At 32.2% G+C, this 21596-nt stretch overlaps 2 protein-coding genes and 1 pseudogene across 9 annotated transcripts; 2 read left to right on the top strand and 1 right to left on the bottom strand.

Moving 5' to 3' along the window:
* Nucleotides 1-4535: 4535 nt before the first annotated feature.
* Nucleotides 4536-5355, bottom strand: LOC100817928 (F-box/kelch-repeat protein SKIP6-like; annotated as a pseudogene).
* Nucleotides 5356-7603: 2248 nt separating this feature from the next.
* On the top strand, nucleotides 7604-16278 carry AMS1 (beta-amyrin synthase). Of its 2 annotated transcripts, NM_001249662.2 has the most exons (16): nucleotides 7898-8172; nucleotides 8249-8434; nucleotides 11085-11174; nucleotides 11354-11551; nucleotides 11640-11724; nucleotides 11835-12001; nucleotides 12091-12282; nucleotides 12410-12523; nucleotides 12613-12732; nucleotides 13151-13273; nucleotides 13370-13468; nucleotides 13830-13886; nucleotides 13989-14357; nucleotides 14456-14536; nucleotides 14649-14732; nucleotides 15907-16278. In NM_001249662.2, exons 1-16 carry the CDS (start codon nucleotides 7972-7974, stop codon nucleotides 16027-16029), a joined length of 2289 nt encoding a protein of 762 aa, NP_001236591.2. In that variant the 5' UTR covers nucleotides 7898-7971; the 3' UTR covers nucleotides 16030-16278. The 2 variants fall into 2 exon arrangements, with proteins under 2 accessions (XP_025984855.1, NP_001236591.2); XM_026129070.2 differs by lacking the exon at nucleotides 15907-16278 and having other exon boundaries at nucleotides 7604-8172; nucleotides 13989-14356; nucleotides 14454-14536; nucleotides 14649-14733.
* Nucleotides 16279-16313: 35 nt separating this feature from the next.
* LOC100818471 (U-box domain-containing protein 35) lies at nucleotides 16314-20901 on the top strand. Of its 7 annotated transcripts, none has more exons than XM_006582914.3 (9): nucleotides 16314-17998; nucleotides 18068-18189; nucleotides 18279-18469; nucleotides 18593-18641; nucleotides 18738-19032; nucleotides 19122-19223; nucleotides 19312-19740; nucleotides 19835-20555; nucleotides 20636-20901. In XM_006582914.3, exons 1-9 carry the CDS (start codon nucleotides 17894-17896, stop codon nucleotides 20650-20652), a joined length of 2031 nt encoding a protein of 676 aa, XP_006582977.1. In that variant the 5' UTR covers nucleotides 16314-17893; the 3' UTR covers nucleotides 20653-20901. The 7 variants fall into 7 exon arrangements, with proteins under 7 accessions (XP_006582977.1, XP_006582978.1, XP_040873107.1 ...); XM_006582915.3 differs by having other exon boundaries at nucleotides 16314-17994; XM_041017173.1 differs by having other exon boundaries at nucleotides 16314-17994; nucleotides 18756-19032.
* Nucleotides 20902-21596: the final 695 nt, after the last annotated feature.

Below are 21596 nucleotides of genomic sequence, written 5' to 3' on the forward strand. Positions count from 1 at the left end.
TAGCTATGATGATTTGATGGCTGCACCCGGTGAGATTGTTGTGCCTAGGATGAGACACTACTAGAAATAACGTATTCTAAGTCGGTTAAAATAGGCATTTTACGATGGTTTTAAACCGTCGTAGAATCAGGCGTCGTAAAAGGCAAAAAGAAAATCACGACAGTTTTGATAATCGTCGTTATATATCTCACTTTTTACGACGGTTAAACAATAATCGTCTTAAAATATCCTTAGAATTTATGACGGTTATTATAATAACCGTCTTAGAAAGACATTTATTTTGCTTGGTTTACTAAGACGGTTATTTCCAAACAGTCTTAGTAAGTCGTTGTCTACATTATAAACTACGACGGTTATAAAACAACCGTCGTTAAAAGTCACCTACAGCTTACAAAGTCTTAGTATGTGGTTGTTTACCCTTTTAATTATTATCGTTGTGATCCAGCAATCTCATCGTGAAGGAGCTCATCGTCAAGGAGCAATATCATTCTCACCTACAGCTTACAAATATTTACATCTCACAAGTATTCGTTAATGTTCACATCCTTATTTTTTTTAATATAAGTATATTAACAAACTTTAACCTTAGCCTGCCGTCGACCCCCCTAATATTATTCATTTGCCTCTAAATAGATTTTACTTCCTATCAGTTCAATAAAAAAAAAGTGCTAATATAAGAGAAGAATTTTATACTTTTATCAAATAGGCCATAAAGAATGAAATGCTACGAATCATGACAATAATTGCCTATACCTTGAATGTAAAATTATTGATTGGCATCTAAGAAAATTATTAGTGATTGGCGGAGTAAATATATTTTTGAGCTCTTCCAACTAAATATTTTTTATTTGGAAATATTTTTGAGCTCTTCCAACTAATATCCACACATACATTAAGTTGGTATGACACGGAGAAATATGTGCAAGAAGCAGAAATGATATTATGGGCAAGAAAAACAACAAAAACTACACAAATCACCTGTCCAGAGCACCAAGGGCAGAATTGATTTTTGCCTTCATTGATTTGACTGAGGCTTCAGGATCATTTCTTGATGCATGAAAAAGCAAGGAATCAAGTTCTTCCAGTAACCTTCACAATAAGAACTGTGTATATATATGAATAAGAAAATACTCGTTGTAAATATATGAATACTATACTCAATAATAAGAAAGAAACCTCATAAAGCTTTTAAATAATATTAAACTCATCGGCATCTGGAAGCCCATCTTTTCGTAGTACAAAAGTTCTTTTCCTTTCATGGTCTATGATAGCAATTTTTGTGGGGGTGTTTAAGTATACTTTATCCACCTTTAACATAAAAAAAATGAAATAAAATAGTTATAGTTGAACCAATAAAATATTAGCAACACAAAAAAATTATTATACTTGTAATAAATATTAATCCTTCAATTTGCACTTCACTGGACATAAGAATTGTGTTAATTAGCTTGCAAATAATACAAATAATAATTTCCAAAACAATGTAATTATGATATGATTATTGATTAAACATTTGAGTCGCACAAGCATGCCATGGTTAATAATAAATGTTTGCTTATTTTGGTTAATAGTATTTTATTAAATATTAGACGTGTTTAACATGCTAAATATTAAATGGGACATTATTTTAGTAGATAGTTTATTAAATATTAGACATTTTTAAGTTTACTACTATTATTAAATAACAGTATATATTTTCATAATTTCATACTAAAATATATAATTAAATATAGTAAATATTTTAATTTTCACAAATATGGTCCAAATAATTTTCATACCACATTAAATATACTAAATATATCAATATATTAATTTTCACAAGAGACTTTTTTAATCTGAAGCATCAAACTAATTATATAGAAAAGATTCTTCCAAATAATCCAATTTTTGACATTATGCGTATTTATGATATCTTACCAAATAATATACAATATAATTATCAATCAAACTTTATATCCTAGAAGCCGTAACTCTTAAAGTGCTAAATGCACAAACATATCAAAAAGATTAAAAAAATGTATTATGACCATTTTTTGTGGTAACAAAATTCAAAAAAATAAACTATAAGTGATTGTAAGTAAACATATTTTTTACATGCAAAATTCATTTTAATAAGTCGTAAACATGTTTAGTTTCACCAGTTACAGAATTTTATAGTACAATTAAAACATTTATAAGTTTAAAAAAAAAGTGTAGCACAAGCAAAACATTACCATATTTGTATTTCACCGTAAGAAAAAACTCACTACAATATATGTATTTCACCATAAGAAAAAACTCACTTCATTGTGTTCATAGAAACAATTTATTAACGTTATCTACAAAGGTTTCTTTTGTCTTTCTTTATTTTTATATGTGAAACATTATTTGTTCAAGAGAAAGGACAGGACGCAGAGAGAGCAAGAATAAAGTCGGAACAAAAAAAAATTATTAGGAAATTAATAAATTATTTTTAAAAAGATAGCAAGTAACAACTCCACATATAAACACCTCAATTGTTAAGTGTTGAACTAGAGAGAAACAGGCTAAACACTAGTATAATTTCACTTCACTCACGTATCACGCTAATGCTAAAGGACTTCATAATATTAAAAGAACGAATGTAATTAAACAGAGATGATTTTGAGAATTACCCATTAAGAGCTGTAATGAACACCATCTATCATCCCATGAACAAACTTCTGCAAATAAACACAGGAATCAGGAGAAGTTAAAAGCAAAAATAGAAAGAAAAAAAAAAGAATCACTGCCAATTTTTTTCTTTGTCAAGCTACTGGCTCGAACAAGGGGAACTTCCAATTACAATGGCCCTACTAATTCAATTCATTCAAAATAAGATGTATCTACTAATTCAATTCATTCAAGAAGTCCTTAAATATTGTTGATATTTTAAAAAAATCAAACAAAAAAATTTAATTACGTGCGTGACTATTAAAAATGAAATTATAGCTTTTTTAATGTGTCTACTGGCTGGTACTACAAAGTTTACGAGACCAAGTGATAATTATCTTTTTAGTGAAAGTATATCTAGTTACAGGCAAGTTGGATGCTTCACCAAGGGAACGGGTTCTACATGTAGTAAGAAACTTCTCTGAAGGTCATTTTAACATTAAAGTGCATATATATTCTGCAATAACCAGAATGAAACCAATGAAATTAAATGTGAAGAACACGAGGTATTTCATAGCCTTGCGACCAAAATGAAACACGGGAGAAAGACCATGCCCACACAGGGAGTATGCTTAAAGTGAAATAAAACATGTAGATCAAATTCAATTTCTGACCTATGTTCCACTCATAATTAAAATTTATTTCCAAATACATCAATGCCCATGTACACATCAAACTTCCAATCACCAGCAACAGCAACAGAGAGCCTTGGATAGTCTTCCTACATGGTAGTCATTAAAATTAACTAAGGAAAATGACTATTGATTAAACATTTGAGTCGCACAAGCATGCCATGGGAAGATAAGCAATACCTTCCATGTCCACCAATTGGGGTAATTAAGATTATTTAAAGTTAATTAATAATTTTAAATTATAAACTTAGATATAAGTGCATTAAATATTCGAAAAAATATACTTTACAACTTGTAATGATATTATGTCTCCAGCTGAAGAAGATAGGATTGAAGGTTTCAAAGATTTACCTTTTTCACAAGAACCAATTTGAGTGCCTTTAGGAGTATTGACTCTGCTGCTGCAAGTAATGCGGCTGCACACCAGACCATTTCGATCTCTAGCATTAGTAGTATCTCTAAATGCATGGCCCATCCCCTTTCTAGGGACTACCACCCCATCAATGGCTCTTTTACCAAAATATTCATCCATCAATTGCGTACTCCCTTCAAATCTGTAACATGAAAGAATGGTTTACTACATCATAAAAAGCTCAAACAAGCTACACAATTGTACAAGACAATAATTTTTACTAGTATATTGATAACAATGACTTATGTGCAGACCTCAATTCAAGCCACAACATAAAAGACTGGTCAGACTCAGACTTAGTGCATAAATTTGGTTTCAGATTCCATCAGGGAATAGGACAATTTCCCACTAATATCTACAAACTTGACCTGTAACAATGATAAATGTCTTCATAGCAATACCTTCTTTACATAAAAATTGGAACAACACAATATTAAGTTTCATAATTGATGAAATAAAAAGACATGTGGTCTCATAAAGACAAACAAACAATAACCATTAAACCACTTTTGGTAGGTGCTACAAACAATATTAAGTTTCATTTTGAGACACTTTTGATAATACTGTATTCACGTGCGAGCAATCTTCTGCCACTTCCACTAACACCCACTCATAAAACTAACAAAAAAAAAGTAGAACGATCTTGCTCTATTTTAACATTGGAAAAAGACTTTTTTTTACACTCACTAGGGTATTGCAAGAACAAAAGTATTGCTTACTCAGAACATCCAGTAACTGAAATTCAAGGTCGCAGAGACACACATACACAAACTTTCATTCCATTAACACATGACTTGATTCACTTCAAAGCGCAGTACTAGTTGAGGAGCTCCTGTTTATTTATCATTCACAATTTGACATACAAACATCTGAGCAGGAAATGGCGCCTAAGAGCAAGTGGCAGCAATTCAATGTAGTAAAATCAAAGAATGCTTACATGTAATGTATGGTCACAAGGAAACAGAAGAACAGTTGACAATGGAAGAGCCTTTGGGAATAGAAAGAACCTTCCCGAACCAACCAAGTTGACCCCACAATTCCCCATCCGAATTCTTCTTCACTCCAATCTCAGCGCACTAAATCTCTATTTCATGCCCATTCCCCTGACACTCCCAAACCACACACAATTTCCCACCCAAATCAGTCATCCTAGCCCCACACAGAAACCTGGGCAAACCCTTCTCCAACCCCTTCAACTCCTCCCACACCCCGCGCCCCACATTGAACCCTTTGATTTTCCCCAAATAATCATAGCAGTACAAAATCCCTTCCACCACGCACGCCCTCCCCTTCCACCCTTGATCCAATTCTACCCCTACGCTCTCCCACTCATCGTTGCTAAGCTTGTACGTGATGCCACCGTGATCTGCCATCGCGTAGATCTGCTCCCCAACACGGTGCTGGCGTGCATCTACTTCTCACGGACCTCCGTCGGACTGGCAACCCTCTCCCATTGGCCAGTGGCGGGGTCGAGGACCAGGTGTCAGCGACGTAGCCGCCGAGGACATAGATCTTGTCGTGGAGGACTCCCGCGGCGGCGAATTCGCAGCCAACGCGCATGGAGGGACGACCGTGGAGCTAGTGGTTGAAGCGGCAGTCGAGGAGCCAAATGTTGGGGGATGGGACGATGGGGACAGCCATGGCGGTGACAACGTCAACGACCTTAATGGCAGCCTTCTAGAGAACGTTGCCGGAGACATTGCTTCGTCCCTCTCACAAAGGCTATGGAAACCTAAAAGGGGAGTAAAGAGAGAGGGGAAGTCTAAGAGTCAGCAGAAGAAAGAGTGGAGAGAGAAATAAAATTTAAAAAATAATGAAAAATATTCTAAAACGGTTTTTACAAAACCGTCTTAGTATCTGTAAAAATTTAGCTTTTATTTACGATAGTGCCACTGCGCCATATATTAGATCGGTTCTCGAGAACCGTCGTAAATTGAACGTCGTAAAAATAATGTTTTGTAGTAGTGAGAGGAAGAGTAATGAAAGAGATTTAGAAAATTCTATCAAGTGATCACTTTTTTAATAGCAGTGAATCGGGTTAGCTTCCCACATTCTTACGCAAGCTAATAAATCGTCTTTTTCCCAGGCCTAACAGGCCTAATTTTATTTTTTTAAAATGCTACTGAAATTACTTTAAAAACATGTTACTTTAAATGTTTAATAATTTCATAGCCTGTACCATGTAAAAGCTTTTTTCTTTCTGTTTATTTGTGTGGATGCATCCAAACTGACATAAAAAAAAAGGGTCAAGGAGTTCTTTGAATGATGACTGCTTTTCAAATGGTGGTACATTACATTTTCCTTTCCCAAATATTTGTAACTCAACCCAATAGAACACTTCCATCTCAACTTCCACGTCTTCAAACACCATCATTCACTGCATAACAAAATTGTGCGTGTGGGTCAACCTGTGAATCCCGCCATCCAAGATTATACAGGATGGACCCAAAATTCAATATAATGATGGACTCTTAGTTTACTCAATTTGCTATTTGTTCGCCACTGTGCTTTTCCTTTTTTGTCCACGTTTAACTGCATGCAGATCACCGGACAGAGTAGTCTTGGGGGCATCAAAACCTTTATGCCAAGTCTTCTCTGCCTTTATTTATAATAGCAACAAAACAATGATTTGAACTTGGTACACCTCGAGCAGATAAACTTATCAAAGCAATAGTATTAGCTTAAATGGTAAAAAAGTACTGTGGGAGTGCCAAAGTTACTACGAGCCTTATTAGAGTGGCTACAAACTACAAAGTATTATGTTAAGATACATTTCTAAGGTGCACATTATTTATAGTTAAAATTCAAGAAATAATTAGCTCTTTAAAAGTTATAAAAAAAATTAAAAATAAGTTCTAATAAACATATATGTCCAAAATATTAATTATTGAGCAAGCGATCCAAGAGATACTTCTACATTATGATAATAAAATCTTTGATTATGTTTATTTTAGGTTCAGGTTATGTATAGTAGGTCATTTTTACCTATTAAAATTATTTTACATATATGTCCAAAATTATGTGTTACGTTGTTTGTTTTAAGTGAAATAGATAAAAGAGTAGAGAAATATTATTGTAAAGTTATTTGATATATGTGAAACAAGGAGAGAATTAAATAGAGATAAAAAATATCATTGTGAGAAGTTTTGATAATTGGAATAAAAAAAGAACGATTATAAAACACAAAAAATCGATTATTTTTGGTAAAAAAAAAAGATTTTTAAGTACAAATGTTTGGGTTGTATTGTTCAGGATAATTTTTGTGAACTCGGAAATTTACTCTGTGAATCCCAGAGCTTTGAAAGGTAACTCTCTTCGAAGTCATGGTACCAAACTCCCACACCTCATTTCTATCATCCCTATTTTATTTCTCTCAACCTAAAAGATCATCATAAAATGTTAAAAAACGTCATTTTTACTATTCATTTTGGCTTTTTTTTCCCACATGCATTTTTATTTATTTTCTAGAAATCACCATTATTTATGTATTTTCGATTTTCGCACATCTCTATTTCATATCTACCAATGAGATTGTTATTTATTTGTTTTGACCTCATCAGAATATTTATTCAAGATCCAGCGTTGTGTCAGTAGACGGTATATTAAAGATTTCCATACTAAAAAAATATGCTCACTCAGGCTGGCAATCGACGGAAAGTTTTTGTTCATTAGTATTTAGTATTCTTGCTTTTATTATTATTTGAAATCTCCCTCCGTTCATTGACCACGCGACCCTCGTGTTCCATTTTTTTTTTTCTTTAAAAAAAAAAAACTGCACCCTGGTTTCCACGCTATCCTCGCTGCAAATATAATAATGAAATTAATTATTACACAGTACGTTTTGCGAAAACCATTTAATGCACTTTATTTGCAATCTGTATATCACGTTTTATAATTTTTTACATTATAAAAATTATTTTTTTAAAATTAACAATTCCAATAAATTTAATACATTTCGTTGCTTTTGCATTTTCCAAATCACTAAAATTTGAAAGCATTGTTTTTTCGCTAAAACATAGAATAAAGGAAGACAAGTCACCAAACAACACCGTACATAAAAAAATATTTAATGAGAAAGATCAACTTGATAAAAAAAAAAAAGAAGAAGTTATGATTAAAATGAATTGTAAATTATTATTATATTGAACAGTTAAAATAGAATGAGAATGTTATTAAATGTTTTAGCGGTATAAATAATGGGAGTAGCTGGAGCTTAGAGAAAGAGGTTTGTTTGGTGTGAGTGAATAGGGATCAGGGATGTGGAGGCTGAAGATAGCAGATGGAGGAAATGATCCATACATATTCAGCACAAACAATTTCGTTGGGAGGCAGACATGGGAGTTTGATCCTGAAGCAGGCAGTCCAGAGGAACGGGCCCAGGTTGAAGCAGCTCGTCAGCATTTCTACCACAACCGCTTCAAGGTCAAGCCCTGCGCTGACCTCCTTTGGCGTTTTCAGGTACCCTACGTTACCTATCTATTTCCCAACTTAATTTAATTACTCTCTCTTCTATTCTTATTTGCCCTACGCGTAGGTTCTCAGAGAAAATAACTTCAAACAAACAATTCCTCGTGTGACTATAGAAGATGGAGAGGAAATCACATACCAAAAAGTCACAAGCGCCGTCAGAAGGGGCGCACACCACCTTGCGGCACTGCAGACCTCTGATGGCCATTGGCCTGCTCAAATTGCAGGTCCTCTCTTCTTTCTTCCTCCTTTGGTAAGTACTCACTACTCACTACATTAGTTTATCATCGTGTTTCTCTTTTATTAATTCCATCTCATAAATAACAAAACTAAATCCATTTGATTCCAGTTTTGCTTAGGAGTAAAACTAATTCAAATGAATCAATCATATTACTGAATCATGTTAGTGTACAAACACGCGCGCATTCACCTTACCTACTTTTATGTTTCTCTTGTAAGCTACTTTATGTTACTTCTGCCTTAATTAATAACATCCTAAACATTTTTTTGGATTATTTGTCTCTTTAATTCTATTATAGTCATTTTTTCATTTCGTATAGTTTATATTTTAGTTTTTTTTTATTCTTAGTTTATATTTTAATTTTTTTTAATTTTGAAAGTGATATTTTTAGTTCCTATAATTTATATTTTAATTATCTTTTAATTCATGGTAAATAAAATATAAAAATAATTAATTATAAATTCTTAACTATTTTTTATTACAAATTATCTTGCAATAAATTAATTATAAATTATTTGTTAATATTTTTATAATTAATTATAATAAAAAATATTAATTATATTTTGATGATAATGACTAAAATAAAATTAAAATATAAAATACAAGATTAAAAAAAACTACTTTAAAATTATATGGATTAAAATAGAATTAAAATGTAAATTATAAAGAATAAAAATATCATTTTCTTTTACCTAAATGAAAAAAAAAATTAAAATATAAATTATAAGGATTAAAATATTATTTTCAAATAACTAAAAAGTATAAATTATAAAATTATAAAGAATAAATAAATAATTATTTTCTTTTTGTTTCAAGATATCCTAAACATACGCTTCATTGTTATATATATATATAATCCAAATAAAACCAATATGACCAGTTTAAGCTAGTGGGTAGGCGCATATTAAAATAAAAAACACGAATTATTATTATTATTATTATTATTATTATTATTATTATTATTATTATTATTATTATTATTATATGTTTTAAAGAACTCTGTCCTCAATCATTGTCTAATATAAGTTATTTGTTCATCAACAATCGAGATAGTAATCAAATCAGTTAGAAATGTTGATATTGCATTTTATATCAATGTTTATATGCTTTTATTGTTTAATCTTTACATCTTCAAATTTATTTAAGATATGAGGACAAAATAAATAAAATGAAAGGCATGTTGGGATAAGAAGAAATTTTTAATTAGCAAAAAAATAGTTATTTCTAAAATAATTTTTTATTTTATTCGATTAAATTTTTTTACAACAAAATTTAGATATAAATATCTAGATTTTTTTGTTTGATTCTTTAATTTAAATGAAAATTTTATCTCACTAATTTATGTCAATATTTAATGTAAACTTTTATCATGTAAATGATTGATGTAAAATTCTAATTTTGATTACAATAATATAAAAAAAAGACTGTTTCGTAGGTTTGACGTTTTTAATACATTTTAAAATTTTACGTCAAATCAATATTAGATGCGCAAAATTCAGATTGGACGTGGATCTACACGCACGTAGCGTTAATGACGAGGGTGTTGGCATAAATAAGAAATATACAAAAATGAAAGACGTCACTATCATTATCTAAAATGGATAGTTTACAGGCTTGTTGATCATAATAATTTATTGGATTAATTAGTTTTTTTTTAGTATTTATAAAATTTTAAATTTCAAGTATTAGTCTCTATAAAAAAAATTATTTAGTCTCATTAATTTTATTGCTCGTATTAATTTCTGAGCTAAAATTTTCTCTTATTGCCTATTCTTAGATCCTTCTCTCTGGACTAATTATAAACAATAAAAATAAACAATACACCCAAAAATTAGAGGCAGTTCTTTATGTCAATTCTATACAATAAATCCTCAGTAAGCTCATAGTATACTCTTTTAAAAAAATACAAGTAATCACTTTCGTATTCTCTGACCAAATTTACTATCAATTTAATTTTTAAATAATAATAATTATTAGAGAGTATAGATAAATTAGCTGATGATGCATGTCTGGGATATATCAATTTTGTGAATATTAAAAATAAAATAAAATTATACATTGATAAAATAAGATAATAATTTTACATCATCATAACAAATCATTATTATGATAAGTTTATTAATTTTTATAATAACTATCTTAATAATCATACTAATAATGAATTATAACTATCTTAATAATTCATATGAACAATGAATTATAATTATTAGATGTAATGTAAAATTATTTTAGATTGTCAGTACATTGATTATTAAATTTTTATTTTTATTTTTTTTAAAGAAATTAGAAAATTGAAATTAAATTAAATATGCAGCTTAGGTAATAAAAAAATTAATATCCTTGGTCTCTTTTTTACGGAACTAAACTTATAAAAGAATGAAATAGGGATTTATTCATTAACAGAATAATTCAGGTCATCATTTTATGCCATACTCGACCATTAAATGAACATAAAAACTTAGTTATTGTACATGAAATTGAAAATGATCACTATAATTAAGAATCCAAAATTATTTTCATTTTTTGTTTGCTCACAAGTACTCCTCTTTTTTACATAATCATGAAATATCTCAGATATTTTGAACATCATATATATAAAATTCAAGTTCATTATGCATATGCAATAACAAACATTAATTTTTACTTGTTGAAAATATTGCAGGTTTTTTGTATGTATATTACAGGAAATCTTGAATCAGTATTTCCAGAAGAACATCGCAAAGAAATTCTTCGTTACACATATTATCACCAGGTATAATTATTCAATCTTAAGATACATTTGCTTAATCAAACATAATATAGAGAAACAAAATGTCAAATTTCTTGTATCTTTTAAACTTGTTGTACTTGTTTAACCATGAAGTTTATAATCTATTCATTGCAACAATAAATAATTAATATTAGCCCTTTTGTGCTTTCATTTAATTAAAGAATGAAGACGGAGGATGGGGACTACACATAGAGGGTCATAGCACTATGTTTTGTACTGCACTGAACTATATATGCATGCGAATGCTTGGAGAAGGACCTAATGGAGGTCATGACAATGCTTGTGCTAGAGCAAGAAAGTGGATTCGAGATCATGGTGGTGTAACACATATACCTTCATGGGGAAAAACTTGGCTTTCGGTATTATTCTTTTTTATATGAATACAAATACAAAAACTAATGAAACTATGATGTGTACTATTCATTTAAATGGATCTTGCTCTTGTAGATACTCGGTGTATTTGATTGGTGCGGAAGCAACCCAATGCCCCCAGAGTTTTGGATCCTTCCATCTTTTCTTCCTATGCATCCAGGTAGATTTAATTAATTTTATTTTGTCACTCTGTTTGGAATGATATATATTTAAATTGGTGAATATACAATATTTAATCATTAAATCTCACTTCCACCTTAACTATTGTAGCTAAGATGTGGTGTTACTGTCGATTGGTATACATGCCTATGTCTTACTTATATGGGAAGAGGTTTGTGGGTCCAATCACACCACTCATCTTACAATTAAGAGAAGAGTTGTTTACTCAACCTTATGAAAAAGTTAATTGGAAGAAAGCGCGTCACCAATGTGCAAAGGTGAAAGACATATTTAATTAATCACAATGTGTGTGTGCACATATCTTTTTTGCTATGAAAATGATAGTCGTTCATTATGTCAATCACAGGAAGATCTTTACTATCCCCATCCTTTGATACAAGACCTAATATGGGATAGTTTATACATATTCACTGAACCGCTACTTACTCGTTGGCCTTTCAACAAGTTGATTAGAGAAAAGGCCCTTCAAGTAACTATGAAACATATTCATTATGAAGATGAGACTAGTCGATACATAACCATTGGTTGTGTGGAAAAGGTAGGTGTCATAACAATAATGCATATTGATTTTTTTTATCCTTATGAGTAAAATAAACTTTTTATTTTCCTTTTCAAGAGGGAATTCATTCAAATATGATACTAAAATGCATATATTTTTTTTCCAGGTTTTATGTATGCTTGCTTGTTGGGTGGAAGATCCAAACGGAGATGCTTTCAAGAAGCATCTTGCAAGGGTCCCAGATTACTTATGGGTTTCTGAAGATGGAATGACCATGCAGGTATACGCGTGTGGGCACGTGCTATTATAACCAATTAGATACATTAATTATTTAATTAGTTTATTGATGCACTTATCTATATAATGCAGAGTTTTGGTAGCCAAGAATGGGATGCTGGCTTTGCTGTTCAAGCTTTGCTTGCCACTAACATAATTGAAGAAATTGGTCCTACGTTTGCAAAAGGACATGATTTCATCAAGAAGTCTCAGGTTTGCTTAATATTTTTATAAGTATATAAAAGAATCCCAGATCTTCTTCCTTCTAGTTATGGAGCAGAAATTCCCTAATAAACCTAGGTTTATCCAGATTGTACAATTAACTAATTAAGATATTTAAAATCCCTAAATCTTATTTACAGGGTGATCGAATAAACTAAATAAAAACTATATAACTAATTACTTACTAATTCACCTAGCTACATAGTATTAGTTGTAACTAGTATAATTATATTTTTGAATTGAAATGCATATTTATAATTGATTACTAAGTTGGTGTTTAACTATTTATTAGAGTATTGAATAATATGGTTGTTGTCTATATCTAGTAGTAATGAACTAGCATTTTCATTTTGTAGGCGAAGGATAACCCTTTTGGAGATTTTTATGAATTGGCATTCTTATTTTATAGGTGAAGGATAATCCTTTTGGAGATTTTAAAAGTATGCATCGTCATATTTCTAAAGGGTCTTGGACATTCTCTGATCAAGACCATGGATGGCAAGTTTCTGATTGCACTGCAGAAGGTTTAAAGGTAGCCAACAACTTAGGTCATAAACAACTTAATCTAAAGCTTTGTTAATGATCACAACAAATATATGTTAATTTAACTAAAATTTTTGTGTTGTAGTGTTGTCTACTTCTATCAATGTTGCCACCAGAGATTGTGGGAGAAAAGATGGAACCTGAAAGATTATACGATTCAGTCAATGTCTTGTTGTCGCTTCAGGCAAGTACCATTAAGTTTAGAGAAACGATTTATGTTATGAAATATTTTATAAAAAATTGTCTATAAATTGATAAAGGTTGGCAACTAATGTTGATATAATCAGCTGTTTTTTCAAATCCAACACCACCTCATTTGTTCATGATTTGTGAAATTGGTTTTGTACAATATTACAATTCTCTTAAACTTATGTCCATATCCTTTTAATTAACCAATCATCAATCAACTAATGGCCCCTTTTCTTTGTTACTTAATATTTGATCAATAATAAGTTAGGGTTGTACAAAGGACTTTGATCATTGATGCTTTATTTACTTTTACTACCAAATTTATTTTTAACTAAACAACATTTTTTTTATTGCAGAGTAAAAAAGGTGGTTTAGCAGCATGGGAGCCTGCAGGAGCTCAAGAGTGGTTAGAAGTAAGTATTAAATTAATTAATAATGCAACACGTATGTATTTATAAATTGATAAAAAAAAGTACTTGATTAATAAACTAATTAACTTTGTTGGTGATTCTTAGTTACTCAATCCCACAGAATTTTTTGCGGACATTGTAGTTGAACATGAATATGTTGAGTGCACTGGATCTGCAATCCAAGCTTTAGTTTTGTTCAAGAAGCTATATCCAGGACATAGGAAGAAAGAGATAGAAAATTTCATTACCAATGCAGTTCGATTCCTTGAAGATACACAAACAGCTGATGGTTCATGGTATGGAAATTGGGGAGTTTGCTTCACTTATGGCTCTTGGTTTGCACTTGGAGGTCTAGCAGCTGCTGGTAAGACTTACACCAATTGTGCTGCCATTCGCAAAGCCGTTAAATTTCTACTTACAACACAAAGAGAGGACGGTGGATGGGGAGAGAGTTATCTTTCAAGCCCAAAAAAGGTTTGTAGCTGAATGGTTATTACTGAATTACCATTCTTCAACTTCATTGGGAATTAATGATAATAGTAATAATGTCTTACTAAATGAAAATAATGCAGATATATGTACCTCTAGAAGGAAGCCGATCAAATGTTGTACATACAGCATGGGCTCTTATGGGACTAATTCATGCTGGACAGGTTCGTTCTTAATTTGTGTTTGTGTATATTTGATTATAGGTCTACTTCATTGTGAATTAAATTTCAAAATAGTTTTTTTTTCCCCTCTTCATTTTTAAATTCCTATATACAGGCGGATAGAGACCCCATGCCTCTTCACCGTGCTGCAAAGTTGCTCATTAATTCTCAGTTGGAAGAGGGTGATTGGCCCCAACAGGTGTATATCAATCCTTTAAATTAAAAAATGTCCCGTATTTGTGTACATGCTTAACTAAATAAATAAATAAAAAAGAAATTAACTTATTTAGCAATAAATTAAAATCAGATCTTAGAAAAAAAGACATAGGTCGATACCATTTGGGACAAGACTTCAGTGCAACAATTCAGATGCCTTGGGTGTTTTAAAATCAAAATTAAAGTTTGACCTAGCTAAAGAAATTGAAAGTTGATAGATGCTATTGATGTGAAATTCTAATTTTAATTGGAAAATAATTCCAAAACGTAAAATACAACATTTAAGTTTTGTGGACAAAGTTATTTCTTTAAAATTTTGCTTGAACTAGTATTTTAGTTTGTTTTTATAATAGGATTAATTTTTATTTTATATAATTATAATTCATAATAAATAAATATGTTATAATTAAAATTTATAATTTATAATAAATAAAGATATTTAAATATAAAAATTATAATTTGAATTTATAATAATCAATTTAAATTGTATGGTAGGTGTTAAGTGTATTTTATATTTTCAAGACAATAAATGCATTTATTATTGTATTTAATAATTCAGTCGTTCCATAATAAATATTAGAAGAAAAATAAATTCTAAAATAAGTGTTATTTATACTATTAGTGCATACACTTTTTCTCTAACTGCTAATGCTTGCAATTCATATGCAATACTCTTTGTTTTATTTTGATTAACCTTTAGAGAAAAAAATTGACACAATATTTTAGAAAATACAATTAATAATTTAGATTTCATAAAAATTGTTATGTAATTTCCTAATCCTAATATGTCAATGTATTTCATATTAATTAGATTATCTCTCATCTATACTTTTTTATTTTCTCACTCTACATTTATTGATTAATGAAGAAAAAAAAAGTAATTCTTCATTGGTTTTGTAAAATGACAATCAAAACAATTTTTTTCTAAAACATCAATTAAAATGAAATGGAAGGAGTAAAATCAAAGTCTTTAAAACTTTGTCGATACGAGAATTTCAACTTCCAATGTAATCAAAACTTGATATAAAAATATTAATATTTTTTTAATTTAGGAAAATGACAGAAAAGATTTATTATTAATTGTATTTTGTAAGCAAAATGAAAATTATGCTCTAGATTGAGTATTGTTTCTTATTGTTGTGACCTACTTTTGGCAGGAAATCACGGGAGTATTCATGAAAAATTGCATGTTGCATTATCCAATGTACAGAGATATTTATCCAATGTGGGCTCTAGCTGAATATCGAAGGCGGGTTCCATTGCCTTCCACTGAAGTTTAATTTAGAATGGTTTGAGCACGAAAAGGCAAAGGCATTTTCATTAAGATTGAGGCAAATAAGTTGTGTGTAATCAAGCTTAATCAATTTTTTCATATTCCTATGTTTATTTCCTACATATATTGGTAGAAAAATTATTTCATGTCGGCTTGTATAGATGTTCTTAATGTTCGTGTTACGATACAAAGATAAGTCTAGTAAAATACTACGCACGTAACATTAGAGGGCTGTGAAGAAGATAAAAATGTTACCAAGAAAATTAATTAGTTTCTCAGTGATACTCAATACACAGGGTCGTGCCTATGGTAAATAGGGATCCACAAGAAATAACAAGCATCCAAGTAGTAGTGTCATCCTAGTTTTGGTAATTAAAATAAAATAACATTAAAAATAAATAATATCCTAATATTGTATTCCCATTCTATGAAATCCTTAAATCACTTGAATTTTTATGTTTTGAAGACCGACCAGCTCCAGCCTATCATTGTTGTTGGGTCTACTTGGGACCTCATTATCAAGGTCCTTAGGCCACGAAGGAATGAGATGAAATCATGTTTGATGGACTAGGTGAATCCAACAATTGCACTGGGTGGCATGTGGGGGTATGGACATGACCTATGGGATTTGGAATGACATGTGGTCGATGCAAATCATGCGTAGGGGCAGATGTGGGGACCTGTGGAAAAGAAACCAACAAAGGAATTTTTTTGCTGAGAGTATGAACCACATACACTTTTTTTTTTATGGACACTACTCTCGCTTCAACATATTCTGACATTTATTGGACATTTAATATTAGGTGTTGAGTTAAACAAATCATTTTTACACAACTCAAACATATTAATATCATTAAAAAAAAGTACTCATTTTTTAATTTCTAAAAGAAGTAGCTTAAGATATAATATAAAATATTAACAAAAATCATGTCTTTACTGTATCTTGAGACTTGTTATCATAGTTTAAAAAGATGAAAATATTATAAATTTAAATATTGTTATATGTTATTTATATTTTATTTGATTAAAGTCTCTTTCTTTGTGTGCACGTGATCTCTCCAAATCTCTCAGAATTTTTTTTTGATAGATACCTCAAATGTTATCCAATATTTAGAGAAAATAAAATATAAATATGATAAGATTTATGGTGTGATAAGAAAAAATATATAAAGAAATGAAAGATATTGTTGTGTTTAAAATAAAAGATCGTTCATGTATGTTATTTATTAAATCTGACTTGAAAGAAGTTAGTGGAGGTCCTCGCCATTTAGCCTATCCGTTGGTGAAGAGGATGAAGGAGCCTAATGCTTGCTAAATTTGGTTTATCCTCAGAGCAGGGTTATATTATAAGGAGTTTGACTCAGTTCCAGGATTTGCCTACTAGTTGATGGATCGCATACTTTGTTACCTAAGCGTGTTTGCGGGTGTCCTATTTATGTTAAAAAAAATAAAATGGTTCTGATAGTATGCATTGTTGTTGGCCCATAATAGGATGAGAAGAAAATTATGGTTGATTATCCATAAAGTGGGGGGTAGTTTTCTATAAATGGTTGTTTTCCTCTTTGGGGGAATTAGTTAGTGAATGTTGAATAGCGAGCAGGAGAATAACTAAGTATGCAGATGAAAAGTAATTGCAGAATTGAGAGAGGCAAAATAAAAAAAGAAAAATAAATGTGGCTGCCAGGTACAAAGACTGCTTCAATAATTAAGAAGGGGGGAGGAAATGGATTGGTGGCAGTTGCCATAGAAAAGGATAACAAAGGGAGCAGACACGCTCTGAAATGGGCTGCTGATACTCTTCTTTCGAGGGGCCAAACTCTTGTTTTAATCCACGTCTTGCACACCACCTCCCCATCTCACGAGGCCATAATATGCAATATCAACACCAACTCCCCAGCTGCATCCCCACATGTCAATATTACAAAGGATCTTTTCCGCACCTTCCATTGCTATTGTTCACGCAAAGATGTATGTATGTATGTATGTATTTATTTATGGGTTTTTCTTTTCAAATTGCTTTGCTTACTATTTATTCATTTCATCAGATACAATGCCTTGATGTCCTTCTTGAAGACATGGATGTGGTCAAAGGAATAACAGAATATGTCTCTTATGCTGCAATTGAGAATTTGGTGCTTGGTCAAGCCTCCAGGCATGGCTTTATTAGGTAGTAAAATAATATGGTCCCCTATCATCTTACAATTACCAATGAGTTAAAATAATGCATCTTTCTTTTCTTTCTTCGACTAAATGCAGATTCAAGTCAAGTACGCCAAGCAACATATTAAAGGGGGCGCCAGATTTCTGTACTGTGTATGTGATTTCTAAGGGCAGAATCTCTTCAGTTCGGAGTGCTGCTCGAACAGCCCCACATGCCTCCCCATTGCTGAGGCACATACAGATTCTACATGACGAGAATGCACGTGAGTCTGAGATATCGTCTAAATGTATGGTTTGTTTATTTGAAATTAACTATGTTTGTGGTGCAATTCTTAAATTGTTTTGATCGCAATCACAATCACACACACCCATCTATATATATATATATATATACGCTATTGCTTCTTCAGATAACAGGGCATCAATCAAACCTTCCAGCTGGCAGAGTGAATCCATGAAGTAAGTTTTCCATTCCACTTAATTATTATATTATATGACATGACACAACATAACACAGTAACGTCAACATAAACATTTTCCAATCCATGTCTGAAGACAATCACAACTTGGCAGAAGAATAAACTTGAGTGGAAGGTCATGCATGGACTTCCCCGAATCCGACTCTGACATATCATTTGTAAGCTCTGAGAGGCCCAGCAGTGTGCGTTCATCCTCTGTTTTCTATGACTATTTTGATCTTCATGCCCGAAATCCACGAACTTCAACCAGTTCAGATCATAGCTTGGGATCAACCCGTATGAGACCCAAGTTCTCTGACCTCAGTTCAACCGACATTTCATTTTCAGAGGATAGCCGCCGATCATCAGTTTCTTCTTCCTTGCTAAACGTTGTCAGTCAGCACTTTCTTCTTTTCTTTATCTTAGATACAAAATCATCTTCTATAACATCCGACTTATGCTAAAACGTACGTACATTCAGGATGAAGCCGAAGCTGACATGAGGAGCTTGAAGTTGGAGTTAAAGCATACATTGGAAATATACACTACTGCATGCAGAGAAACACTAGCAGCACAACAGAAGGTAAAAATAGATGCAACGAAATGCGATTGTTATTGAGATTTGTGGTGTGGTGGTAAATGGTAGTACGCTTTATTTTTGGTACGTACAGTTAGGGGAACTGCAAAACTGGAAAATAGAGGAAGAAAAGAAAATGGAGGAGATGCAGTTGTCCCAGGAAGCAGCAGAGGCAAGTGTGGAGCAAGAGAAAGCAAGAAGTAAAGCAGCAAGGGAAACAGCTAAAGCAGCAAAGAGAATAGCAAGGGTGGAATCGAGTAAAAGAGAAAGTGTAAAAGTGAAAGCCCTTAAAGAAGCAGAGGAAATGAGGAAACAATTGGACAATCTAACCCAAAACGACAAAAGATATAGGAGATACACAATAGAGGAGATTGAAAGAGCCACAGACATGTTCTCAGAAGCAAGGAAGATAGGGGAAGGGGGGTATGGACCTGTGTACAAGTGTTACCTAGATCATACACAAGTGGCGGTGAAGGTTCTGCGTCAAGATTCAGCTCAAGGGGAGGCACAGTTTCAGCAAGAGGTGAAAAAATTAACAAAAAGAAAAAAAAAAGTGGAAATGAAATGAAATGAAATGAAATAATAAATCGATATATAGTGTTATGAATGAATTGCAGGTGAACATACTGGGGTGCATAAGACATCCAAACATGGTGCTGCTAATAGGAGCATGTGCAGAGCACGGAATACTGGTATATGAATATATGGCGAAAGGAAGCTTGGAAGACTGTATGTTTGGAAAGAAGAAGGAGAAGGAGGGAAAGATGAGGAGTTGGAAGGTAAGGTTTGGAATAGCAGCGGAGATAGCAACGGGGTTGCTGTTCCTACATCAGACGAAGCCAGAACCATTGGTGCACAGGGATCTGAAACCGGGGAACATATTGCTGGACCAGAATTACGTGAGCAAGATAAGTGACGTTGGATTGGCGAAACTAGTACCGGCAGCAACGGCGGGGAACGGGACGCAATGCTGCATGACAGCAGCAGCGGGAACATTCTGCTATATAGATCCGGAGTATCAGCAGACGGGAATGCTAGGGGTGAAGTCAGACGTATACTCTCTGGGGATAATTCTACTACAGTTGTTGACGGGAAGGCCTGCCATGGGACTGGCACACCAGGTTGAGGAGTCGATCAAGAAGGACAGGTTTGGTGAAATGCTGGACCCCTCTGTCCCGGACTGGCCTCTGGAACAAGCCCTCTGCCTTGCAAACTTGGCTCTCCAATGTGCACAGCTCAGGCGAAAGGACCGCCCAGACCTTGCCACACTCGTATTGCCTCGCCTCCAAATCTTGCGAGACTTTGCTTCCCTTCATTCATCCACCTCTTCCGATCAAGGTATACAACTTACTTACTGCATTTACTCCCTCACTCCTCAAGGATGCATCTTCTTAACAACTTGTTTCTTTTTCTCACAGGGCCCAATGATCACTAATCTCTTTTAATCCCGCCAAATCATTTCTGAGTGTTCCAGATATCATTTTTTCAACTTGTATATATAAACCAAAAGAGATCAAAGGATAAACAATTTTAATTTAAATGATAAGATTGAAGTGAGAGATACATACAAAATATAATATAATCTTGTATAAATTATTGTATTATATCATATCTTTTTTTTAATTTTGTAAATAAAATCACTGTTATTCTATTAAGCTACAAATTATACTGATTCTTTTTATGCTATCATTATTTATTTTGATGTCATCTTATTATACTTATCGTGCATATTTTATAATTAAATGGTAATGTAAAATTTATTTATACTATAATTACATGACCTATTTTCTCTTATATTAATATTCATTAACTTAAACATTGTACATATAAAAAAAAAAGATATTGTTTTGTGAATATCCATCCCTATTCTCATATGAACTTGTCAATTTAATATTTATTTTAAATCTAATAAATAATTGCGAAACGTTTGTGTATAAGCTTTTTTGCTCCAAAAGTAATTATGTCAGTTGAAGGGATTGAGTTTAGGCTTTTTGGGTGGAGTCCTTCAATATGGGCAAAGCCTCTGCAGTTATAAATTGGCTCATTACATTACATATATAGGACTCTTGTTCTGTTGCTGCGGGACACGTACGTACGGGTGCTTGTGTTACTAGTTTCTAACTGCTGCAACTGCTATTCATTACGGATTGAGATTTTTAGTGCGTCTTCCATGGGATATTTGGGAAAGCTTTTTTTGTCATGGGGTCTGCAATAAGCAAAGGTTCCATGCTTTTTCGGCTCCTTTCAAGACCATATTTGGGGTATGGTTCATCTTCATCATGCAGTAATAGTCAAGTTGGTAGAAAGAGATTCAGAGAGAGAAGGTCTTGGTCTTAGGAGATTGAGGAAAAGTAATAAAGCCAGATCGAATTAATAGGC

This window comes from Glycine max, chromosome 7, assembly GCF_000004515.6.
Source record: "Glycine max cultivar Williams 82 chromosome 7, Glycine_max_v4.0, whole genome shotgun sequence".
In the NCBI taxonomy this organism is placed as follows: Eukaryota; Viridiplantae; Streptophyta; class Magnoliopsida; order Fabales; family Fabaceae; genus Glycine; species Glycine max.

Coding starts and splice junctions, on each gene's coding strand:
- AMS1 (NM_001249662.2), top strand. CDS start 7,972: ATGTGGAGGCTGAAGATAGCAGATGGAGGAAATGATCCATACATATTC. Junction 11,552..11,639: donor GGGGAAAAACTTGGCTTTCG/GTATTATTCTTT, acceptor TTGCTCTTGTAG/ATACTCGGTGTATTTGATTG. Junction 13,887..13,988: donor GAGCTCAAGAGTGGTTAGAA/GTAAGTATTAAA, acceptor GGTGATTCTTAG/TTACTCAATCCCACAGAATT.
- LOC100818471 (XM_006582910.4), top strand. CDS start 17,694: ATGTGGCTGCCAGGTACAAAGACTGCTTCAATAATTAAGAAGGGGGGA. Junction 18,190..18,278: donor TCCAGGCATGGCTTTATTAG/GTAGTAAAATAA, acceptor GACTAAATGCAG/ATTCAAGTCAAGTACGCCAA. Junction 19,741..19,834: donor AGGCACAGTTTCAGCAAGAG/GTGAAAAAATTA, acceptor AATGAATTGCAG/GTGAACATACTGGGGTGCAT.